The sequence below is a fragment of the Dendrobium catenatum genome, unplaced genomic scaffold (assembly GCF_001605985.2).
Source record: "Dendrobium catenatum unplaced genomic scaffold, ASM160598v2 fragScaff_scaffold_1125, whole genome shotgun sequence".
NCBI lineage: Eukaryota > Viridiplantae > Streptophyta > Magnoliopsida > Asparagales > Orchidaceae > Dendrobium > Dendrobium catenatum.
This window is the reverse complement of record NW_021319587.1, coordinates 769452-790299: the sequence shown is the minus strand read 5'-3', so window position 1 is coordinate 790299 and position 20848 is coordinate 769452. Positions and strand designations below refer to the sequence as shown.

Genomic DNA, 20848 nt, shown 5'->3' with positions numbered 1-20848 from the left:
GCAGTATAAGTCTAATATTAATATTTGAGGTATTATATACGTAAAATGATAGTAATATAGTGGTGTATATATAAATTTCTGAAAAAAAATTATGTCTTTATACCTAATTTTTATTATATTTTTTAGAGGAATTTACGTACATACCACTTCATTTCATGCTATTTATATATCTAATATCTAAAATTTTAATATTATATGCCTATCATCTATATAACAAATATAAGTGCATGTAATGAAATATTGAAGTTTATAAGATGATATGGGTGATAAGAATTAAATATAAAAGTGATATATTTAATATTAACATTTTATAAGCGGTAGAAATATAATAATCAAATTTTAAATATTAAATATATAAATAATAGAAAATAAAATTGTAAATCCCCCATTTCTTATCACTCATATAGTCATATTTCATATTTCATAGGCTAGTGCTCGTCGATTGCTTTCCGGCCGCTATTGCCAACTTCATTTGTCGTCTTTTCGTACGCACTGTTGCTTCTATGAACCCTAAACGTCTGCATGGAGACGCACCGATCTGGGAAGGATCGGGTGGTACTGGTACCGTTCACTGATTTTGATCCTGCGAAGCTCGCCGGCTTCTCCCCCGCCGTTCCACTTACGATCCGTTCACTTGCAGTCTTCACTGCCTCCGAGGTTGAAACCCTGATTTACGTCGGCACCGGTGGCGGTAAGCTCATTCTTCTCTCATTGAACCCTTCGCTTCCATCTACTTCTTCCGATGACAGCTCCAATGGTCCTCCGATCGCGCCGGTACAGTTTCTAAGGTCCGCGACGGTCAGCAACCGTGTCATCGAGTCGATCAACGTTCTACCTGAGATTCGAAGAGTCATTGTTCTCTCGGATGGATTCTTGTTCTTGGTAGATACGCTGCTATTGCAGTCTATAAGGAAGCTAGGGTTTGCCAAGGACGTTACCGCCATTTCAAAGAGGGTTTTGCAGCCAGATTCGTCGATTTCGGATCCTTTTGGCGATGGAGCGGTGAGAGCGGAGCTTTCGAGATATGGGCAAACTTTTCTTCAGAAGTTTGGAGGAGGGATTCGGGTAAATGGGACAGCATCTAGGGTTTCTGAGCTGCAGAGAGGAGCAGGAACTGGTTGCTTTTTAGCAGCTGCCACAGGGAAAAAGTTGTTATTGATCGAGCTTTTTTTGCCGAGCAATGTTGACTTGGATGCTGAACATGGTGGCATTTCCATGCGCTGGAAGGAGATTCAGGGAATTGAAGGTGTGAAGACCATGGTTTGGGTTGGTGATTCTATAATAGTAGGAGCATCAGAAGGTTACATGCTCTTCTCTGATGTTACTGGTAAAGGCTCCTTAATTTTTTCTCTTCCTGAATCCTCTCCGCCTTTGGTGAGACCTTTAGTGCGAAGCTCCGATGTGCTTCTTTTGTTTGATAAAGTTGGTGTGGTTTCCAATGCTCTGGGACATCCAGTTGGCGGGAGTTTGATTTTCCAGTATGTGCCGGAATCCATTGCTGAGTTGCATCCGTATGTAATAGTTGCTCGAGATGGTAAGTTGGATTTATATAGGAAGAAAACTGGGGTTTATGTGCAGTCTTTGTCATTGAAAAAGAGTAGTGTTGGCCCCTGCATTGTTGCGAATGATGATCAGGGTAGTGGAGATATTCTTGTTATTGGAACAACTTATAAGGTTGGTATGTCTCGCACTGTTTTCTGCTGCTTTCTTTCACTGTTGTTGCAAAGAAATATGGTACTAATAAATATAAAATTCTCGCACCACTCAGTCATTTGTTTATTCATGTTTCATCTCTAAGGAGCATGTTCGCTATTTTTCTAATTTTCAGGCCTGTTGTTATCGTAAAGTGCCTCCAGAAGAACAGATCAAAGATTTGCTAAGAAAAAAGCATTTTAAGGAAGCCGTTTATCTGGTGGAAGAGTTTGAGTCGGAAGGTGAAATGACAAAGGAGATGCTTTCGTTTGTGCATGCCCAAGTGGGCTTCCTATTACTCTTTGAGTTGCATTTTGAAGAAGCAGTTGATCACTTTCTGCTATCGGAATCAATGGATCCATCTGAAATATTTTCATTCATAATGAGGGATCCCAACCGGTGGTCCCAACTGGTACTTGACTAGTCCTCAAGTTTATTTAAATGCATGCTTGCTGTAATTTTTTCAAATCGATATTTTAGTGCATGCTTACATCTCTGGTATCTTCTGCTGCCATCTTAATAAAGCAGTCATGTTTCAGGCGCCAAGGAAGCGCTACTGGGGATTGCATCCTCCTCCTGTACCTCTTGAACAAGTTGTTGATGATGGGCTTCAGGCTATTCAACGAGCTATGTTTCTCAGAAAAGCTGGTATTGTCAATGCCACTGATGAGGATTTTATTTTGAATCCACCAAGCAGAGCTGATTTATTGAAGTCAGCAATTGAAAACATTATCAGGTTGCTTATTATTAATTTAAATTGAGATAAGATACTGTTTGATCAACTTGTCATATAGGATATTCTATAATTAAAGTTGCACGCATTTATCAGAATTTGGAATCTTTATCTTGACTCTTATCAGCTTCCTTTAATGGACTTAGATATCTGCTTGTCTGCCGGGAGAAGGAATTGCTTCCTCCTGTGAAGGAAGGGGTCGACACTCTTTTAATTTACCTTTACAGAGCCCTTAATCGTGTGCCAGATATGGAGAAGCTTGCATCATCCGAGAACAGCTGTGTTGTGGTATGTGTTTTTATCTTTTCTAGGTTTTCACATAATGTGTTATAGTGTATCTTGAGGCATTATTGGTTTGTGTCACTTGCACAATCAAACTTTAGTGAGTATAAGCCTCAAGGGAAAGCACTATGTATGTGTGGGCAAGCAGTGGAATCTTCTGTTCCTTTGCATTGCAAAGCAGATTCACCGTTGCGAGAAGTCTGCTTGAGGGATGACCCTGCAACTTGCATGGGCGGTGCAGGAGGAGTTAGAAACCTTGTTAGATGGCTCTGGACATTTACGGACGCTTGCATTTCTGTATGCTAGTAAAGGGATGTACTCCAAGGCTCTCACTATCTGGCGTATCCTGGCAAAAAACTATTCAACGGGACTCTGGGAAGATCCCATAGCTTCTGTGGATTATGATTCAAACTCAACTTCTGATTTGCTCTCTGGTCAAAGAGTAGCGGCTGCTGAAGCATCAAAGCTGCTACAGGAGTCATCAGATCAAGCTCTTGTTCTTGAACATCTTGGATGGGTTAGTTTTATTGAATTCTTGTTCACTTCTTTTATTGAATTGCTATAAATATAGCTATTATTCCATCTGTATGTCTACTTAATTGGTTATTACTGGCTTTAGATTGCTGATATCAATCAAGAATGTGCCATCCTGGTTTTAACATCTGAGAAAAGGAGCAAACAACTTTCACCAGGTAATTATAAGGTATTTATCAATTTATTCCTCTTTCCAGGCCCTTACCATCTTGGAGATTAATACCAATTATGTAAGCATGAGATAGAGAATATCTTCACACCTTGAACTTATGCCGTTCAGTTAACCTAACAAATGATATGTGTTATGCTATTGTTTTTTCCTGTGGTTAACAGCCCCTTTTCATGAATATGGTATGAAATAGGAACTTAAGCTGGTAATATGCAAGAAATGTCTGTACACTATACTTTCGATTCATCACCTTAGATTCACTATGATGTCTAGCCCTGATAATCAAAATGTCTCTCAGATTTTAAGGAAGCCTAATCTTCTTCGTCGGTTTGACTTGTTATGAACTATCTCAAATTTATTTGATATGCTAAACAAGTACAAAAAAGGGAGGGAAGTTACCATAATTGACTGAGTGAAATAGCTTTTTTTTTTACTTGAAATTGGAAGTGCACTAAGTGTGTATACTTTATTTTTTGGTTTTTTTGTAAAATTATTATTTTTGATCAAATAAAAAGATCTTTGAGAGTTGAATAGTTAGGACCATATATCTTTTTCAGTGGATCAAATCTATCTTGATCAAGAAAAAAATGTTAGATGTTTCGTTTGTATAATTTTTTTTTGATCTGGAATTTATTATAATGTTTTCCACCATGATATCAAGATATCTTATTTGGTAAATTCTTGATTAAATATTATTAAATGATAAGCACATAAAAAAGAAACTACCTTTCTTTTAGGCATTCTTTTTCTTTAAAAAGTTCCAAATAAGATCCTAGATTTGTATTTTTTTAAAATTTTAAGTGGACTAGCTTTTCATACGCCACTGAAAATTATTTAAATTAATTAAATACATTTGTATACTTATGTAGAACTTTTTCATGGAACACTTAAGCTTAACAAAATCATTTATACTTGCTTCTACCAAACTCACTCTTTTCTCCAATCACTATATAAATAATTATACTTGTTTCAATATTATTTTCATAGCATTGTATTAGATAACATTATAATGAATAAAAAAATGATAATAGACAAATTCATTCAAGTCGTTATATGATTAGAAAAGATAGATCCAAATATAGAATTGATGCAAACCTAAATTCTTAAGTCAAGTAGGAGAACACTAGATATGAAAATAAAATAAATAACTTCCTTTCAATAACACAAAAACAAACACCAAAATGATGGACACTTGGTAGAAAACTATTGTAGGAAATTCATTTGGAAGTCGCATGAGAAAGAACAAATAACAAAACACAAACTATATACCCTCAGAGCAACCACAAATGGTCACCTCTCATGCAAACACAAACTAAGGAATGTGCTCAAAGGAAAGGACAAACCAGAGATCCACCATAAAAAATTATGATCCAGCTAAAGCCTATGCTCTTTTAGCAAATATCAATAGAATGGGGCACAACACCTCCTTACAACTAACAGTATTTAGAGAAGAAAGATACATATGGAAGGAAAACTGTGGAGATAAGAAGTAAAAAGAAGACCAAGAGGAATAAATAGGGGTTAGGGAGAAGACAACTCACAAGCTAAAAAGAAGCCCTCAAGTTTATTTTTTTTTCACACCATCAACAACCTCTGCACAATGAAATTAAGCCACTATTTATAGGAGAAAGGAGGGGAAATGACATTTATTAACTCCCATAAACGAGTCTCTAAAACAATCAATAAGAACCGCCCAACACAACCCCAAAAGAGAAACCCAAAGCATCTTGCGTAGGAAACAACAAAGAGAAAAACGAGCAGCCAGTAGCAGGAAAATAGAGCCAACCAACAGGGAAACCGAGCATACAATAGGGAAACAAACAATTAGCATAGAAACTGAACAAACAACAGGGAAAATGAGCAGACAAAAGGAAAACCAGCATACAACAAAGAAAAACCAGCAGACAACAGAGAAAAACTGCTAGAAGCAGAGAAAAAAATAGTAGACAATAGGGACAAACAGTAGACGACAAGAGTAAGGAAGCAAGATCAACACAGCAGGAAGACAATGGAGTGAACTGACCTGAGAGCACCTAACCCTACATGACCATGGGTTGTTTTCCATCAGAGGGCAAAAGAAAATAAAATTACATATCATCCAAAAATACAAGAAAATAAAAATAAGATAAAATGATAATTCTTGACAATATCAATTCTCCCCTGGTTATGAGATACTTTAGTCATCCGCTGGTAGATATCATGATGACGAAGTTGCAACTTCTCATTTTCAACAATCAGTCAAGGAGACGTCCACTCTATCTAACTAAGAATCGTCGATGTACTCCATGTCTTATTTGGGTAGTTCGAATATCCACAACATCATAGGGAACGATAAGGGGCAAAGTCCCGCACAATTGTATGCTTTTAGCAGCACCTGTTAATATCTTCTCAACAATTGAAGGTTTTTTTCCCAAAACAAGGCTTTACATAATATGCGATTGAACCAACTCTTTTAAAAAACTCAACATCTTTTGATAGAATATTGCTAACCAAAGTATCATTGTTAAGAAAAATAATGGATGATAAACCTTTATTTGACGCAGCTAGATTCATCAATTCAAGTTATTCATCCTCTATAATCTGCTTGTTCTCTTCAATATTTTGATGAGTTATAAAGGTTTTATCAATAGCTTCCTTCATGGCCATTGTCCCTAATTGCAGTTCTTTGGTTGCCTAACCTTCTCTTCTTCCATGTTTACTTTATTCAACGGCTTCTTTGTAGCAGACAAGTTGATCAACATACTGCAATGTCGCCTCATTAGATCGCCTTTCAAGAATAGTAGCTTCTCCATTGTGCCTTTCATAATCATGCATCTCTTTGTCAGTTAGTGTTTGCACCTCACTCTTTCTTTTAATACATTGATTCTCACATGCTACCAACCTATCCAGGACTTCAACTTTGTTTGCTGTTTGAGTCTCCTCACTCTTGTGTAGCCTTTGCATTTGAGAAGTGACATCATTGGCCAACGTATTAGTTAATACAAATTTACTCATAATATCATTGACCGGATAAATGGTAAACTGAGCATCTTGAAGAGCATAGCCTTATTGCATTTCTTTTTTTTGATGTTGTTTCCCAGAAGAAAAACATGACAACTTACTACCAAAAATATGAACTGAATCAGGATTAGCTAAATAACTAACTTCATCAATAGGTGTTCTTCTGAGTGAGTTTTGTAGGCAGCTAGAATCTGCTCGTTGGAATACAAATGTTATCTTATTGGATCTCGCATTTTGTTTCAAAATCGATTGCCCTTTGGAGCTCAAGTTGGTTGTTTTAGCTTTCTCATCATTTCATTGTTTTGGGAATTAGTATTGTTTCGTAAGGTCTTCGCTTCGCCCTATTTATATATTTTTTATTAAAACATACCTAGATAATAAAACTAAAGCCCTGAATAAATCACGTCTTCATGCACCCCTAAGCCACAACAACTTTCTCTCGATTACCTTGCCCTCCAACCCGCCGCTTTCGTTGTAGCCATCAATGTCGTTGTTGCATCCTAGGATCACTTGAAAGCCGCACTCTTGAGGTTTCTCTAAAAAATTTGGAGTATTAATCTCATCATTATGTTGATGAAAAGTACTTATGAAATAGAAGGATGACTAAATAAATGAATAATAAGTAGATTGAGAGGTATGGAATTTCACTGTATGAGATAGGAGAGAGACCATTTGTTATGATAACGACTCAAATAAATACCCCCTAGTGATGACATTGCAGATAATTTCAAAGTTGTTGCCAACTATTTTAGCTTTCTTTAGAAATTATGTGTGGATGAGTAGGAAACTAAGCTAGAAGGAATTTAGAGTTGAACTTGATGATTGTATGATACCTTTATGCAATTCTTATAGTTAATGTTGTTTTGCTCTTATAATATTTGTATTTCAATTTTATTTCACTCAATTTATCACTTGTCACTTTACGTCTTGTACAATTTTTTATTTTATTTGTATGTCAATCTGGTACTTCATAATTTAATAGAAAGTTAATATTTCATCCTTTAACATATTATTTGTGTATTTTGTAAAAAATAACTTTTAACCTTTTATTTGACTTTGCACAATTTTTTTTTTTGAGGCTTTGTCTTGCCTCATGAATAAAAAACTGCCTCAATATCTAATTACGCAAATTTAAACCTGGCATGCATTGATATGTTTCTTGATTGTAGGCTTGTTTTCATTATTTAATTGGTAAGTCTATGCAAAATGGAGAACATATATATGTAACTTTTAATCATAAAGAGTTCAATATTAAGGGCTCATTTTGTTGCTTGAAGATGAAAAGTATGTTTTATAAAGTGATCACTTTTGTCATTTCTATGAATTATTTGTGATTTTATGAGTATTTTATTTTTATGTTTCAAGGCTTACGCCTCGTCTCACTAAGGCAAAATGCATCGATTCTCGATTTTAACTTTTTAAACATTGGTTGCAGCACAGATTATTGGTCTCTAATTTGTGTTCTTTAGTTTAATTTTCACTGTTATTTTAGCACTCGATATGCATTATTGTTTCCTTTAAATCTTCTGATCCCAAATTTTGTCATGCTAGAGTCAATTGTTATCCGTATTGTAGCTGGCTATGACATGTATTATGGGTCCATGTTTTATGCACAATCCTATTTATTATCTAATATGATAATGGACCATAGTGTTAAATTACTGAAATCTTAATGACCTCTATTTCCTTTTGTACTATTCTCATGGATGAGAACTTCCCATGAATTGACTTAATATTATTTGGTGATTCATCATTTCCTTTGAACACCATTATATTTTGAACTTAAATTTAAAAGATGGATTTAGCATGCTATTTTGTGTTTGCTAAAAGATAACTCATGAATTGTCACTTCTAGTTTGTACTGTTAATTTGTTCTTAATGATTATGCAGAAGAGGTGATTGCTTCAATTGATCCAAAGAAAGTTGAAATTCATCAGAGGTATGCGGAAGTTGTCTTCATTAGTTCCCTCTTTAATATATCACATTAATTGGTTACCTGAAGTAAAAGAATGGGCTATGAATTCTGAAGAAAAGACAATTCTTTTATGGTATGCTTGCGAGTGTGTCTAAGCTGTGGTGATTACCACTTTCTTCAAAACAGTTAATTCCTCAAAATTATTTACTTGTTATGGTGTAATAATGATTGATGCTTGTGTTGCTAAAATAGATTCGGATATTTATTGTGATGTTTTTTTAGTTGTTGATTTTCTTCAGTCAGAATATAAAAGCAACCAATAGAACTGAAGCACACTTCTCCACACCTCTGCGTGGTTGGTTGAGGTTGCTTGTAAAAAGATGAAGGCTCTTAAATTAAGAAATAGAATGCTTGTTACTTGAAAGGAATTTTTACTTCTAGTAGCTTCAGTTAGAAAATTTATGCAAAATATGAGAATTCCTATTCTGCATTCGATGGAGTCACTTAAGTTACTATTATTTGGAATCTATGTAACTAATTGTGTTGTAATATGCACTTATGTTCATTCATGTTTGTGTAGATATTTGCAATGGTTAATTGAAGATCAAGGCTCGGAGGAAATGCACCTTCACACATTATATGCTCTTTCCCTTGCAAGATCAGCAATTGAATTGGTTGAAAGGGACTCTAAGCTGGACAATCATCTTACTGAGAGATCTAATGAGATGAGTGCATCTGATGTTGCAAATAAAGGTGCTCTTACATATCATGTCAGGGAAAAGTTGCAGTTGTTTTTACAAGCTTCAGATTTGTATGATCCTGAAGTAGTGCTTAAGGTCGTAGAAGGGTCAGAGTTGTGGTTAGAAAAGGTATCAGACTTGCTTTTTCTATTTTATTATCTGTAATCAACTTACATCATCTGTTTACTTGCTCAAGAACACAAATTCAATTGCATATCGATATCTGTATTTCTAGTCCAATAAAATTATTTTTATATTTAATAATTAGTCTCTTTACACACTTCGCAATGGTTTGGTCCTGTTGAAAAAAGATTCCGTTTAGATGGTTTCAAACATTTTCCATGGTTTCCACATTCTGTTTTGGTTTTAGTTTTTGTTCTTGTTTTCAAAATATATCATATTTCTTAAGTTTATAATTAGAATAAATCATAACAATTTGAAATAAATTATGTGGATTTGTACTATGTTGATTATAAGTTGAAATATTACCAAAAAAAATGGCTGTCATATAGCTTATATGCCTCTGAGTAGTTTACTATCACTTCCTATTTATGTTTGAATATTTTTTAATTTATGTATTATTATATTAAAATTAATTTAAAGGTTGATGTAGTTCATTATGAATTTAACTTATCTTACTTATATAAAAATATTGAATTTTGTACTGATATTGACTACGTAGCATGTTAATAGATGTTCTAATCAATGAGCATATTTTGTAGGGGTGTCAATATTTTACCCGACCTGAAAAATTTCGGGTTCGGGTTAACCCCGAGGTTCGGGTTAGCCCTTTCGGCAAATAGGTCGGGTCTGGGTTCGGATTTCTGACCTATTTTAAAATTGAGTAGGATTCTGGTTGACTCGAAAACCCGAAGTTGACCCTGATCCCCTCCAGCACCGCATCACTCCAATGTCCCGCACCTATGGCCTGCCACGCTCGCGCTCTACCCCGCATCTCGCACCCGCGGCTTGCCTTGCCAGCACTCGACCCTGCGTCCTGCACTTGCGCCCTGCCTCACGAGCGCTCGACTCCACACACTCGTAGCCTGCACTCGGAGTTTTAAATGATATTAGTAATCTTCTTATACATTAAATATACTAGATATTCCTGATATATTGTGCTGCTATATTGGTCTAGTGGTTAGCAACTCTCCCTGTAGCCCTAGCAGACTGTTTAAATCGTAGCACTAGTAGTTTCTGGAAACTTCTGTTTTCTAAATCTTGTGAAACCTGACACCAGCGTTGGGACCCAATTCAATGCTGTGATCATATAGTTGTATGTCCAATGATGATGACCAGTAGTTAATACTTTTATGCTTCTTATAAGGATATATTGTCTTTATTACACATGAAATCTGACTTGAAACAATAGTTTAAAATTTGACCTGTTTTGGTCATCATCATTGCATTCCATATTTATTATCATGTCTGATGTTGTCTCTAGAAAAAGGGTTTTAACTGCTATATTTATGATGATGACCAGTATGACCAATGATGATGACCAGTAGTTAATACTTTTATGCTTCTTATAAGGATATATTGTCTTTATTACACATGAAATCTGACTTGAAACAATAGTTTAAAATTTGACCTGTTTTGGTCATCATCATTGCATTCCATATTTATTATCATATCTGATGTTGTCTCTAGAAAAAGGGTTTTAACTGCTATATTTATGTTTAATTTTTTTTTCCTTAAATTATTTGGAAATTTGTCTATATTTAGATATCATGTTTTCTTGGGCGAACTTGTAATTATCCCTAATGTCGAGCCAATGTTGCACATGACAATGAGGACATCGACATACGTTATCGACAAATTTATCGGCGTAGGAATCGTAGATCGACGGCTACGATTCACAGTCTTTATTTTTTATGCATTTATGTATTATTTATTTTATAGTTCCGATTGTACCCTTTTTACTTGAGTTTATTTGAGTTGTAGCCCAAGGGGCATTTGAGTCTTTTCCTTTATTTTATTTTAGGCCTAGATATTGTGGCATCATCTATTGTAATGGGATGATGAATTTTGAATGAAAATTTTATGTTTGTCTTCTTCATCTTTTGTGTGCACTAGAGAGGAGAGCTAGCCCAAGGTGAGGGCAAGTGCAATACCCCACCAGCCATTGTAAGAGTCCGTGGCTCGTGGTCTATCTCTTTTCGTTTCCTTTCTCCCTTTTCCCCCACCCGCCAATCCCTATCCACCTACCAATCCGCCGGCCACCTATCCTTCACTCCTCCACCACCACTCCACATCCAAAAGTCCTCCTCAAGATCCAATTAAAATCTCCTTCCCAAACTCCAACCGCCGGCCGAACCTTGGCCCCATCCAACCCCACGCCTAGCCGCCCCCTTCCCCCATTGCTGCCGACCCGTCCATTTTTTTCCCCCTCATTATGGTGAGTTCAATCATCATAATTACTCCCTACTTTAGCCCAAGTAAGAGAGGGCAAGATTTGAATTCATTTGAAATTCAAATTCGAATTTCAAATTCTTTCCATATATGGAATTTCAAATAAGGAAAGTATTTATTTACGAGTCCAATTTAAATTCAAAATAGATTGGATTTCCAAATCTACAAACTTTGTTTGGAAACTCTTTAAAACTCTCTCCCAATCCCTCCCTCTCTCTTGATGCCACCCCCCTCTCTTTAATGGGATTTTAAATTATTTTCTTATTCAAGCCTTCACCCTACTTGAGTTTGAATTTAATTTCAAATCCAATTTCCCTCCAATTACACTTAAACCTAATATTAATTTCCACTTAAACAAATTTCCCTAACCCTCATCCTAATCTGGTGCGAGCAAAAGATATAGGGAGCCTATACCCTTCGCCCACAAAAGACACGACGAACTTCTAAAGACGAAAACGACTAAAGATGAGAAAAGAGACGAGAACAGACTCTTACATTTCAATTTATACTAAACAAAAGAAAACTTACAATAATACAAACGACTCTTGCAAACAAAATGACGATACCCTAAAGTTGCTGCACTTAGAGAAGAGGGATACAGGTGGAGTGGCACTTGCGGAGAGACGAAAGAGATTAGAAGCCCGAGAAGAAAGGTTGGAAAGAGCCCGCAGGATTTCCGGAGGGGATAAGAAAGAAGGGTGGAAAGAGCCCGCAGGATTTCCAAGCAACCCGCAGGTTAACAGATTTTTTCCAAAAATCACATATCATTCAACTTTTCAAAACATTACAAATCCTCCCATATTTATAGGTATGAAAGAGGAATACAAAAGGACACATACATTTAATTATCACAATAACCTAAGCATTAAAAGCATGGGAATCTCCCCCCAAGCTCTCGGTTTAACACCCAAACCAAGAACCAAGGAGACAGCCACGGAAGACGAAGGAACCGCACGGACCAAAGAGCCACGGCCACGGGAAACGAAGGAACCGCACGGACCAAAGAGCTACGACCACGGGAGGAGCCCAGCCATGAGATCCCAAGAGGCAAACATAAAAATCTTAAAACCTTGGTGGAAACCAAGGGGTCATACATAGGAATACTAAACACCACACTTGGGATTCCAAAAGTCCCATTGGAAACCCAAAAGACTATAACATAAAAAGCCTAAAAACATTTAATTAAAAGATAATAAATGAACTAAAAATGTTAGCTCATAATGAGCTACCCTTAGTTCAATAAATGAACTAAAGTCCAGCTCATAAATGAACTAAAAGTTCAGCTCAATCATGATAAACTACTACACTCAAGGGAAGCCAAAATTTGATTTATTTTGGACTTGTGTTGACCCCCCCCCTGTCTACATGATAATCCCTCCCTTTCTTCCACAAATTGCTGGCCCTCCTCCCCCTCAATCCCTACCTTCTCCTCCCCTCTTCCCTACTTGTCTACTCCCACCCTTCAAGGCAAGCATGTATGGCCGATCCTGAGGTCGACCACGGTCTTGCCTACAACACCCAAGGAGAGATCGACATCATCTGTTCTCCTTTCTACGAACTGGACTGGGAGTACGACGACTCAGTGGAAAGCTACGTCAACTGAATCCTTTATTGTCTCGGCGAGATGATCGAGATTCAACAACCCAGAGCGCCTTGGATTCTCATCGGACGATCCACTCTTCCTCCACCATCGGTTACCACTCCATCAACGAAGGTCTTCGGAGCCATCTTCCTAGTGGTAATCTCCTTCCTCGTATGGTTTGTCTTTCTCCGCTAAAGCCTAGGGGTGGTTGAGTGAGAAGGTACTCAAGGTGAACTTCTCGTTATTAAGTGGTGGATTATATTATGTGCATGTAGCATTTACTATTGTCTTTGAATTTTGATTGGATTGTTTGGTTAATCTCAAGAGCGCTTCTTTGCTAAGCAAGTTGAATATTTTCAATTCCTAACTCTTCTTTATTTGCAAGCAATAATTTTATATTAGCAAGTTTTAATCAATTGTTACTTTTAATTTCTCAAGTAACTCCCAGTAGATTCACATCACATGAGCAGCTTCAATTTTGGGTTTTCTCTGTAGGCAATTCTTTATCGAAAAATTGGGTTGGAGGAGTTGGTGCTTGAGATCTTAGCTCTGTAAGTTTTGCCAATCCACTAAAAGAGTGCTTTACCTGTTAATTATTTATTATAAATTGCTTGGACTGCCATTGAACTGAGTTTTGTGCTAAAAGGAAACTGGAAGATTGTGAAGCTGCTGAACAGTATTGTGCAGAGATTGGTAGACAAGATGCTTACATGCAGTATGCTTTTTTTTTCCTTCCTTGGAATTGATTTTAGCTTTGTAATACCTTAGTGTTTATATGTTACATGCCTGAACGTATGCTGTAGGTTGTTAGATATGTACTTGAATCCAAAAGATGGAAAGAGCCCAATGTTTAAAGCTGCAGTTCGTCTCCTCCACAACCATGGGGAGCTTTTGGATCCCTTGCTATTGTTGGAGGTATTAATCTCTTGCCAAGTGTGCCAATAGTATTGTTATGTATCTTGAATAATTGCTGTGAAACCCTTTTTTTTAACTGACATCAAAGAAGCCATCACAAATATTGGATCTTTTTAATTTGCTTTCATCTGGTTCTTTTTAATGTTTCATGCATGAGTTGATATTTATTTCTATTTTTTAACCCTGCTTTTAATAGTATTTTTTACCATATATTGATATTTTAGTAAATGATTTCTCGGCTGGTTTTGCTAAGCTATCTTATTGCATGATATATGTAGAAACTGTCACATGAGATGCCCCTCCAGGTTGCCTCTGGCATAGTACTGAGAATGCTTAGAGCTCGAGTTCATCATCATCTTCAGGGACAGGTAGAGTGCGCCAAGAAATTAGAAGCTTCTTCATTTTTTTTTTCAAGCTGAAAGGATAAATCTTCTATTCTGATTTTCTTAAACTGATGATTTTTAGTTCTGATAAGTCTGTTTTCCAACAGGCTTTATTTATAAACTACCGGGCTCTAATTAGCACCAGGTTTCAAAAGCATGAGATATTTTCATTGAAATTACTTTAGCAAGTACTTGTTTTGTCCTCTGTTTATGTTTGACTTTCTAAGCAGTTGGACTAAGATCTACTAATGTTTTATGATCCATCGATGTAGTCTTGGCTAACTGCATTCGGGTACCAAACTATTTTAAGGTCTGCATATGTAGACTTTTATTCTAAGGGTACTCTTCAATTCTTAGGCTCAGACATTCTTTACTGCTTTATGTTTCATTTGATTCTGCTTCTCCGTTTTTGTGAAGAATGGGCTGGGATAAGATGGCGTTTTGATTGCTATGTGTGTTTAAGCCTTTTTAATTTCTTCTTGAAGCCTATGAGGCCTATGGTTGATGTCAAAATTATTTGCCTAGGCTTTTCATTTAGGTGTGCTGTTCGTTGGTAATATTTTACTTTTTTTATTGTTGTTTTGAGTTGGTTCATGTAAAACTTGTCAAGTTGTTATTTTTATATGCTTTAAACTTCAAGTTTCAGATTTATAATTTGTTCGTGCATTACCTTTTAATTGCTTGCTCATAATTGAACTGAATTTTCACTATTCTGACTTGGGTTGGTTCTAGTGCTGGCTTTGATAGGGTTCAATTCAATGAAATATTATTGTGAACAGATTTGGGTTTGGTTCCTAGGTTGGAACAGATACCAGCCCATCCTAATTTTATCCAAACTTTAAAAAAAAATAACTATTCCCAATTTTATTTCATTGACCTACATAGAATATAATGTTCCATAGGAAGTAGATGCCATGCATTTTGTTGCTACTAGTCATTTGTATGAACTCCCAACGTGGAAACAGCAGGATACCTTTATTACGTCTCATAATACAATCTTTGGCTCTTTATACTTTCATTTAAAGAAATATTAGATGTTGATTAACCATACATTAAGTTTCAAATCAATTGTCATAGAACATGAACAAGTTATCCTTACCCGGCCTTTCAGAGAAAATGGATTTTATTTGTCATGACTTAAAAAGGGCATTATTTGATTATCTGGTTTGCTTTATTGCTATAATTATTTGTTTGAACCCCAAGGTAGAATAAACCAGGATACCTCTGTTGCGTCTCATAAATATATCTTTTGTTGGGGTTAACTTCATTTCAAGAGATACAAGATGTTGATTAACCGTACACGAAGTTTCAAATCAATTGTCATTGACATTCATAGACCATGATCCGTATCGGCCTTTCATAGAAAATGGATTTTATATGTCATTACTTAAAACTGAAATGATTTTATTATCTATGCTATCATATTCAGTTTCATATCACTGTGTTATATGTGACAACCAATATATCGTTGATATCTTCTTCCTAGAAAAAAGGGTTATTCATGATAACAGGTCTGCATGCGAAAAAGGCTATTAACTTTTTGTTTAAAAATGCATATAGACTTATCTTGTAAACTGTAAATTTGTGAACCTTGTCATGTTAAAGTTTTGCGATAAAGGAATGTTTTTTTTATATATGAGTCTTTTGATTATTGTCTTGTGGATATGCTTTTATGTACTTTTTATTTATTATTTATAAGAATTATCAGTTTCATTCAAAACTAGAATGTGATGGGATGATGGGAACTATTTTCTTGAAAAGAACAAGCTTTTGACCTATGAAGCACAAAAACTTCCAACTGGCTATTGTGTCCATGTTGGACACTTGTTGAACACTGACATGGCTCCAACATATTGCGACACGTTTCAACACTCTAGAAATTATATCGACATTTTTTTTAGTGTGAAATTAGGCTTTGACATTTACTGACCGCTGTGGGACATGAATATGACATGATGGGAAATGTGGAACTTAAAGTAGCAAAACTTAAAATCAAAACTTGTAAAGGAAATAATACTCGTAGTATTATGTTTGCCTGAGTAGTTTGCAATACAATCGCTTATACACATGTTCTTTTGTATCTACCTCTTATTTTTCAAACTAGAAGAAATGAAAGATGATCGTGCAAAGCTGAAACCTTGTCGTGCCCTTCAAAGTCAGTATCCTTTTCATTTGAAGTCATATTGCGTTGTAACCTTCGAAGCCATCTTTGAAACAAAAATTGTGCCCGTCGAAGTTGATACCAAAATTGTGCCTCTTGCCCTACCCAGCCATTCAATTAATATGCACGTCGATGTTACTAAAAAAAAAAAACTAAGATAAAATTTTCCAACAAACAAATAATCTTCTACTTAACCCATTGTTAGGCATTGTCTGACTTTTTAAATATCATTTAGATGAGACTGATGTTACCATGTTGTTATTTGGCTCAATTTATTTGTCTTTTGATTTCCTGATAAGCAATTTTATTATATTATTATATGAAAAATATATAGACTCTATATTTTGATGTAATAATTTCTTAACTTTGGTATTAAATAACTAGCAATTTATATTATAAAAGTATAATTAACTTATAAATTCTTAAGTTTCTTTTTTGTTATTAGATAATAACTTTTGAGATGGGCACTAGTATGGCTGGTAATAATCCCATTAAGGATGAGATATTTTTTATGGGTATATGTTATCAAATTAGACAAAGTAGGAGTGATTGGAGTTGGAGGCAATATTGTTGTTAATTTGGGTTGACGGGTCAGGTTTGAGTTTGACGTTTGACCTAAATATAATTGACTCAAATCTGACCTATTCATCATATGAGTCAACATGTTTGACTTGAACTCAACTCGACTTTAATCCACCTTATCCGAACTTGGCCCACCTAATCAGTTTATTGGATCAACATGACCCTTCGCTATTTCATAACTATGAATCTTTTAGATGAATTCTCTTTACTATGTATCATAACATGCTGAGCTAAGTGAAGTTTCAAATCGTGCTGCTTCACATAAAGATATAGAGATATCAAACAAGAGGAACAAATGCTTGAAGTGGATTCTTTTTCAAATATTGAAGAGAGATCAATAATTTGGAGATTGCGAACTTCTTTGGATTTAGTGGTGCAGTTTGTGAAAGCAATGTGCAATTTTTGAACCATGGTGTTATCTCAACATGTGATATTTATTGATCTAGAGATGGCATATGAAACAGTTCCAAGAGAAGTTTTAGGGAGAGTTTTAGAAAAGAAAAAGTTAATAATGTTTATTTTCAAATCCCTAAGGATATGTATGCAAGCGCTATTACTTGTGTTCAAACACAAGGTGATTTGACCAAATATTTTCTTACTTCAGTTGGATTACATTAAGGATCAGCCTTAAGCCCATATCTTTTTGCTTTAGTCATGGATGTTCTCACTAGACATTTGCAAGAGGTGGTTGTATCTTGGTGTATGCTTTTTGCTGATGATATTCTTCTTATTGATAAGATTATAGAGGGAGTTGAAGGTAAACTTGAATTATGGAGGCCAACTTTAGAGTCTAGAGGTTTTCGTTTGAGTAGATCTAAAATCGAATTTATAGAGTGTAATTTTAATAGTAATAGATCCAGTGGGGGGATCGTGACTTTGGACAGTTAAGTCTTAATAAGAGTATGTTTTAGATATCTTGGATATATTGTTCAGAGTGATGACGAAATAGATGGGGATATAATTAGTAGAGTTCAAGTTGGATGGTTGAAGTGGAGGAATGCATCGAACTTGTTGTGTGATAAAAAAGCCCCCCTCAAACTTAAGGGAAAATTGTATAAGATGGTGGTGAGACCTGCAATGCTTTATGGTGCAAAATATTGGCCATTAAAGGAGGAGCATAATATTAAGTGTTGCAGGGATGAGGATGCTCAGGTGGATGAGTGACTTTACTATTAGAGATAGGATTCAAAATGAGCATATATGTGAAAGGATGGATTAGCTCCAGTGGAAAATAAGAGTACAGAGAGTTACCTTAGATAGTTTGGTCACATAAAGGGGCGGTCTTCCAACGACTCGTTAAGGAGAGTAGATTTGGCTTATGTTAAGAAAGGTAAAGGTAGACCTAAAAATACTTGGCTAGAAAATATTAGAAATGACGTTTTTTTACTAGATTTAAATGAGAAATTGACTCTTAATAGAATACAATGGAGAAAAATAATTCATGTAACCGACCCCAAGTAGTGGGATAAAGGCTTGATGTTGTTGTTGTTATTGTTTGTCTGAGATAATCTCAGCTTCCAAGCATTTAATATCTACGAAGAATTGATTATACTGTTTTTTTCTTGTCAGGTGGTTCATAATATTTCACGTGCTATAAGTCTAGATACACAGTTAGCCAGACTAGAGGAGAGGTCCAGAAATGTACAAATAAATGATGAAAGCGTTTGTGATTCTTGCCATTCCCGCCTTGGTACCAAACTTTTTGCAATGTATCCAGATGATTCTATTGTCTGTTATAAGGTACGAGTTATCTTTTAAACAAAATTGCTGGACTATTGGCTATTTAATTTCAGCGTCATTTTTTTATGTGTGCTTCCTGCAGTGGCAACAAGTGATGTATTATCTAAAATCCTGCTTTAGTACTGCACTTCTAACTGACACCTTGCTTGATAGATTGCTGCATTCAGTAATGCCCCCATATATGAAAAAAAAAAAGTGCAGAATATTCTAATTAAAATTTTGATGAAGTTGAATCTGACAGCCCTCGCTCACCTTGACGGCATGACCGCCGCTGCCCTCACTCACTCGCCTGTCTTTGAAACTAAATGTGTCTGTGGATTGGGTCGGTTCAATCCGGTAACCCGTGCGAGTTGGGTCTGGGTTGAATGATCTAACTCGTTTGCATAAACATGTTGGGTTCGGGTTGACCCGTTTAGATCCGGGTCATTACGGGTTTGTCCTGAATCCGATCTATCGACCCGATTTGTCACCCCCTACCTTTTATGTCAAAACAGATCCATTCGTTTTGATATATCAGGACATACCTATACAAAATTCTTTCCAAATTTGTGACTGCACACCCTTCTCTTATCTAATGCAAACTTTAGTTCAGTAATTAATATAAGCTTGAATGTTGATTACTTCACCGGCTTGGCCGTTCTATTCTGTTTTTCTTCGTGACAGTGTTATCGTCGCCTCGGTGAATCGACATCTGCACGCGGACAGAACTTCAAAGAAAACCCTATTTTTAAACCTGGTTGGCTTGTTACTAGATAGGAATTGTTCAACAGAAAACCTCAGCTGCAGCATCTTGGCTATTGCTGGTTCCAGGTTAGTGCAGTTTGCATTCCTGAATTGTAAGACTTCATTTGGAACGCCTTTTTTACTGCTCTCTAAAGAAATTTTTTAATATAAAAATTTGTTTATTAGAAAGCTGTTTTTAATTCCAAATGAAGCCTAAAAATTATTAATTTAATGACTTCTTTGTAACAGTAGTGCTGCAATCAAATTAACCTGTCATATTATTTATTGGAGCCTTCTCCAAGCCAAAAATTAATGTGCATAACTATACAAATATGGTTTTAATAATTATGATTTTTTTTTCTCCTTGCGGAGACCTAATAGTTGTGATTATGTTTGTTTAACTGCTGCAAAACCTCCATAGCTTTCAGCTTTTGAGTTATCTTTTTTTTTTTTTTGGTTTTTTGGAGCTCAGCATTGAAATTTCTATTCTTGTTTTTGTGTTTTTGCAGAAGAGTTGTGTTACTTAATTTTGGAATGAATATTTTTTTATTTATTATTTATTTTTCAATAAAAAAGGATTTATTTGGACAAGAAAATAGGCTATTTTTATGAGAATTTATTTTAAAAACTATTAAAATATTTTTAAAAATAGGTTATATACGAAATACATTATTTTTAAATTAGAAATGCAATATATCAAAATTCGTTTGTAGGGGTAAATAAGTAATTCTTTTAATTAAATCGAGCCTTTTTCTTTGATCCAAATTCAACCCATTAACTTGTTTGGTTAAAAAAATAATTTGGAAAACATTTTTTTATAATTTATTAACTATAAAATTTAGGATTATTTGTGAACAGGTCAAAAAAATTAACTCTAGTGTTTATTAAATGAGTCAAAAAATCTAATTAGGAAAAGATATTAAACAAGTCATTTTTGAGTTAAAAATAAGTTGACGGGTCAACTTGAACTGACCTATTAAATAAATTGGTTAAAAAACCCACCTTAAATTCGATATGTTTATTAAATAGGTCAATTCGAACTTATTGTTTTTTTCAGATCGGATCATTTATTGGCACCCCAAAACTTTCTCTTTTCTATTCTAGATTGAAACTGATATTCTATAGAAGATAACTAGTCAAGTAAATATATACGTATGCACCAAGCTGCTAATGCAAGTTTCTTATCTAATAAAGTAGTAAGAAAGCTATCTCAAACGAAGCCTAAATTGATTCGTAGCTTAAAACCCAACTTATATGAGCTAACTTTTTTTTGACTTAATTTGAT

General features: G+C 35.3%; 1 protein-coding gene across 1 annotated transcript; it reads left to right on the top strand.

Moving 5' to 3' along the window:
* The first annotated feature begins 454 nt into the window (after nt 1-454).
* LOC110095570 (vacuolar sorting protein 3) lies at nt 455-19941 on the top strand. The gene is made up of 14 exons (XM_020821168.2): nt 455-1674; nt 1829-2104; nt 2232-2428; nt 2572-2713; nt 2949-3224; nt 3327-3399; nt 8301-8349; nt 8906-9194; nt 13555-13610; nt 13706-13774; nt 13863-13974; nt 14253-14342; nt 18670-18840; nt 19504-19941. Exons 1-14 carry the CDS (start codon nt 523-525, stop codon nt 19594-19596), a joined length of 3045 nt encoding a protein of 1014 aa, XP_020676827.1. The 5' UTR covers nt 455-522; the 3' UTR covers nt 19597-19941.
* Nucleotides 19942-20848: the final 907 nt, after the last annotated feature.